This window comes from Tupaia chinensis, unplaced genomic scaffold (genome assembly GCF_000334495.1).
Source record: "Tupaia chinensis unplaced genomic scaffold, TupChi_1.0 Scaffold148210_1, whole genome shotgun sequence".
Taxonomy (NCBI): domain Eukaryota; kingdom Metazoa; phylum Chordata; class Mammalia; order Scandentia; family Tupaiidae; genus Tupaia; species Tupaia belangeri.
Genome location: NW_006208060.1, coordinates 1,320,310 through 1,325,082, shown reverse-complemented (window position 1 = coordinate 1,325,082; position 4,773 = coordinate 1,320,310). Strand labels below are relative to the sequence as shown.

General features: G+C 55.7%; 1 protein-coding gene across 3 annotated transcripts in view; it reads right to left on the bottom strand.

The window, feature by feature from the left end:
* Window positions 1–559: 559 nt before the first annotated feature.
* Window positions 560–4,773, bottom strand: part of SLC25A23 (solute carrier family 25 member 23) — a 16,339-nt gene continuing 12,125 nt past the window's right edge. For all 3 annotated transcript variants that reach the window (XM_006170246.3, XM_006170247.3, XM_027768980.1), the window contains 3 exons: window positions 3,888–4,038; window positions 2,360–2,540; window positions 560–2,033 (listed from right to left, as the gene is read on the bottom strand). In XM_006170246.3, coding sequence (XP_006170308.1) covers window positions 1,559–2,033; window positions 2,360–2,540; window positions 3,888–4,038 — 807 coding nt within the window. In that variant the 3' untranslated portion in view covers window positions 560–1,558. The remainder of the gene's footprint in view (window positions 2,034–2,359; window positions 2,541–3,887; window positions 4,039–4,773) is intronic.

The following is a 4,773-nucleotide window of genomic DNA, read 5'->3' as shown; positions in this document are numbered from 1 at the left end:
AAATCATGCTGGGTGTGTGCATGCCCAAAACCCCAAGAGGAGAGTGGAGGAGAAGGGATTGTGGCATGGCCATCCCTCCTGGGGCGGGGGGTGATTTCTTACTTTCTCTCTCTCTCTCTCTCTGCCTCTCTGGTGAATGCAAGTACCCTACAGTAAAACTAAAAAGAAAGAAGGGTTGGCAGGTGGCGCAGGACTAGAGGCACTGGACTCCCACATGGCCAACCGGGGTTCGAGTCCTGGACCTGGTGGCTTGGCTTGCTTTCTTGCTTTCCCTTTCTCTCTCTCTGTCTGGTTAAATTAAAAAAAAAATAGTAATAACAAATGGAATTAAATAATTATTTTAAAAAAAGGAAAAGGAAAGAAAAAAATACAGAAAAATCCTAGAGGGGTTATAAACATTACTCCTCCCCTTTCAGATTTCTAGGTGTGGACACTGAGGCATGAAGGGATCATTTCCTACTTTTTGGAACTGTGTTGGAAAACACACGGCCCCGTCTCTGTGGGCACATGGAAGTGGTCCCACTTCCGCCCACCCCCTTTCAGTAAAAAACACAATGAAAAGAGCTTAGAAAATTTATTTCTTTTGTTCTTTTCCTTTGAAATGACACACACAGGCAGGGAGGCGGGACATGGTGGAAGCCGTGGGGTGGGGGTTCCTCCAGTCCCCCCCGTATCCCAGCTCCTCTTGTATAGCCCCTTAATGGGGTTCCCCAAGGACTGAAGAGGAGCGGAGAGGAGCCCTCCCATTGTCCTAGGCCGAGTCCGACTATAAAGTGCAGAATGATTGGGATGTGGGGAAGGGCTGCATTCTTGGGCTGGGGGGGGCTTTGTTCTTTTCTCTGTAGAAAAATAAATGTGGAGTGAATTTTGGAATTTGGCTGTCTGTGTTTGTCAAATTGGATGCTTGGGTTTGGGGACTGGTAGTCCGTATAGAATGACTCCCGGCTTCTAATCGTTTGAAGCCTGGGGACGGGGTGGCTGGGCAGGGCTGGGGAGGTCCCTCTTCATGTGTCCCCCGTTTCAGATTGTCTCCCGGCCAGTCCCCAGGAATGAGGACTGGGGTGGTGGGGGCGGTCAGCCTATGGGGAGGGAAGACGCCGTGTGAGGGTAGGGTGGTGCTTGGGGTACTTCTGGGGAGAGTTCCCCACAGGGCCAGGAGGTGTGGCCATGCTGGGGAGGTGGGGTGGGGGGATCCAGTGGTGTGCAGGTCTGGGGGACGCATCCTTCCCTCCCTGCCTGGTGCTGAGCAGTATCGGGTATGTGGGACAACCCCTTGGTATTCTGGAGCAGGGATGTGGGCTCCCTAGACCCTGTGGTCCCGTGTCATGGGGAGCAGAGCCAGATGGGGGTGCATGGGATCTGGGATGCTGTGGTTAGCCTACCATATCTACACCTGGGGTCTGAGCATTGGGGATCCAGTGTCTGGGCGATTTCGAGCAGAAATGAGGGGTTAAGGGATTGGGAACCATCGCCTGGGAGTTAGGGGTGTGCCTTCTCTGGGGCGAGTCTCCGTCTCCAGTGACCGGAGTGAAGGGAGCTGGGGTCCGTGGTCCGGAACCTATGGCAGCCGTTGCCAGCATGCACTTGCTGTGTCGCTGGGCTCCCAGGTTTCAGGAGCCGGAATCCAGTGGGTCGGGACCTGGGAATCTGGGATCCAGTGATCGGGGGTGAGGGCGTAGTGCCGGAAGTGTAGGGGTCCAGAAGTCGAAGCAGGACCCAGTGTTGAGGGAAAGGAATTCAGGAATCCAGTGGTCGAGGCGGAGGGATCTGGGATCCGGTGATGGGGGCCCCAGGATCTAGGCATTGCATGGTCAGGATGTGGTGGCTGAGGTTCCTTGACATCCAGAACGCAGTGTCGGAGCTGGCAGGTCCAGGGCTGGAGGCGTGGGGGTCTGGGCCTTGCCAGTGGGGTTGGGGGTCTAGGATCCAGTGCTGCACGAGGACACTGGATCTGGTGCCTGGGGGAGACGGGGTCTGGGTGTTGAGGTGCGGGGGGCGTGTGCTCCAGTGGCTGAGACATCAGGATCCATTCGCTGAGTTGTGGGGGATCCAGTGGTCAAGACATACGAAGGTCCAGGACCCGGTGGGTGGGGAAGGGGAATGCGGGGTTGACCTTTGGGATGTAGGGGTGCAGGATCCGGTGAGGGGGATCAGGGTTAAGGGCCGGGGTGTGGATAGTCTTGGATCTGGTGGTTCGGGAATCCGGCTCAGGTGACAGAAGAACAGGGCGCGGTGGTCGGGGTGTGAGGGGCTGGGGTGGGGGCGCCCAGCAGCTGGGCCATCATTCTCCAGAGGCTGAGGGGTGTAGGACGTCAAGATGGGGTGAGGGATCTCGAGGGGCGGGCTCCGGGCCCCTCACCTGGATGTGACCCCCAGGGCCTGCTTCATGTTCTCATAGACCACATAGGAGATGCTCACAGCTGGGATGACCTTCATGAAGTTGGGGGCGATGCCCCGGTAGAGGCCCCGTATGCCCTCCTGGGACAGGATGTGCCGCAGCAGACCCAGCATGGAAAGCTGGGGCCCGCCCTCCACGGAGGCTGGGGCGGGCAGGGGGCAGGTAAGGCCGGTGTTCCCGCTCACCCGCCGACCCGTCCAGGGCTGGGCTACGGGACCCCCTCCTACCTCCTAGCTACCCAGGCTGGGCTACGGGACCAGGGCAGCAAGACAGAGGAGGGTTAGACTATTGTGGGCCCTGCTGCTCAGAGTCAGGACTTCTGATTTTTTTTGAGAGGGTTTTGCTATAGGGCACATGCGCTTATCAGAAAGACAGAAAAAGACAGAGAGACAGAAAGCGAGAAATCACCCTCTGGGGGGATGGCCACGCCACAATCCCTTCTCCTCCATTCTCCTCTCGGGATCTTGGGCACGCACGCACACGCAACTGGCATGAGTTTAAGCCACCAGGTCCGGGACTCGAACCACGGTTGACTATATGGAAGTCCAGCGACATAGCCATTATGCCAACTGCTGGTCCGAGTCAGAACTTTAGAGCCCAAGTTTGAGGACAATGAGAAACGGGGCAGGGTGTGTGTGTGGGTGTGCGTGTGTGTGTGCGTGTGTGTGTGTGTGTGTGTGGTGGGAGGGATAGAAATGTCCTTTTTCTTGGAACTTGATTCCCTCTTTCATTTTCCAGCTAACTTCTCTTATCCTCCCAACCTCTATTCCAAAGCCAGCTCTTCAGGAGAGCGCTCCTTGGCACCCCAGTCTCAGCCAACCTCCTCCTTCCCCCTTGATGCAAGCTTACATCAGCACTGCATCGTGGAATGATCTGTTCAGCACGGTTCCTCCTCTCCAGCCCATGAGCTCTAGGAGGGCGGGAACCATGCCTGTCTTGTGCACTGATAAATTCCCTGCAAACCACTAAAACCCAAATGCTAGTATTCCCAAGGAAATTCTCAAAACGGACTCACGGAGCCTGGGGAGTGGGTTGGAGGGTAGAAGAAAGAACCCATTGAAGAAAAAAATACAGAGGAAAACGATCACCAGCCTGCGCCTAACTCTCCTTAACCCTGTTCCTAGCCTCCCCCTCACCATAACACAGCCTTGCAAATTACAGCTCAGATTACCAGCCTGGAAATGTGACACATTTGCTACAGGGGCTGCCCGGCTAGGCTCACTAGGACACTTTTCAGCAAGACCTGCATCTGTTCTCCCGATTCTTCTTCAACTCCATCAATGTACAGGACTCCCATTCTAATGTCACCCATGGGTAAACTGAGGCCCGGGCAAGAGTAAGGACGGCGTGAAGGCCCTCCAGCGTAGTGAAGGCCATCCAGATCCAAGAGGGTCCCAGCCCAGGCCTCCACCTAAGAGACGTTGGGGAAGAGGACGAGGGACCCATGCAGCAAGACTTCCCCTGCCCCATCCTGCCACCCAGGCCTCACCTTGGGCCTGCATGCGGGTCCGGACCAGGGCCAGGGGATAACTAGCTATCTGGCCACAAGTGCTGGAGATGGTGCCACAGGCGAGGAGCACGAGGATGCCCGGGTCTGCCGAGTCATGGCTGTACTGTTGGAGCCAGCGGTTCTTCAGGGTCTGCAGTGGAGGAGCAAACAGGTGGGTGAGCCCAGCATCCTGGCTTCCAAGCTCTCTGGCTGGCTCTGAATCCCAGGACAACTGGTACTAGCCGAGGGTTTAGTACCTCCCAGGACGCGCAGGCGTTTTACCTGTATCCTCCCCCTCCGTCCTCACCTCCACCCTGTATGGTAGGTGGAGTGATGGTCTACCCGACCCTCCAAGCCTCGATCCTGGCGCCTGTGCAGTGCCCACACAGCACTGAGGACTCTGCAGATGTGGCTAAGGAGCTTGAGATAGGGAAATGACCCAGGATTATTTAGGTGGGTTCCATGTGATCGAAAGGGGCCTTGCAAGAATTTAAAAAGGGGGTTATGTCACTGAACTCCCACGTAGCTGACCACAGTTCGAGTCCCAAACCCCAGTGCCTTAAAAACTTATACCAGGTGGGGCCGCCAAGTGGCGTGGTGGTTAAGGGTGCTGGACTCCCACATGGCTAACAGTGGTTCCAGTCCCAGACCTGGTGGCTGGCTTTCTTACTTTCCTTCTCTTTCTTGCTGTGTCCCTCTCTGGTCAAATTAAAATAAACGAATAAATAAATAAATAAAACAATTATTTTTATTATTTTTTTTGAGAGGTTTTCGCTATAGGGCGCGTGCACTCGCCAGAAAGACAGAGAGAGACAGAGAGACAGAAAGCGAGAAATCACCCCCCAGAGGGGATGGTCACGCCGCAATCCCTTCTCCTCCATTCTCT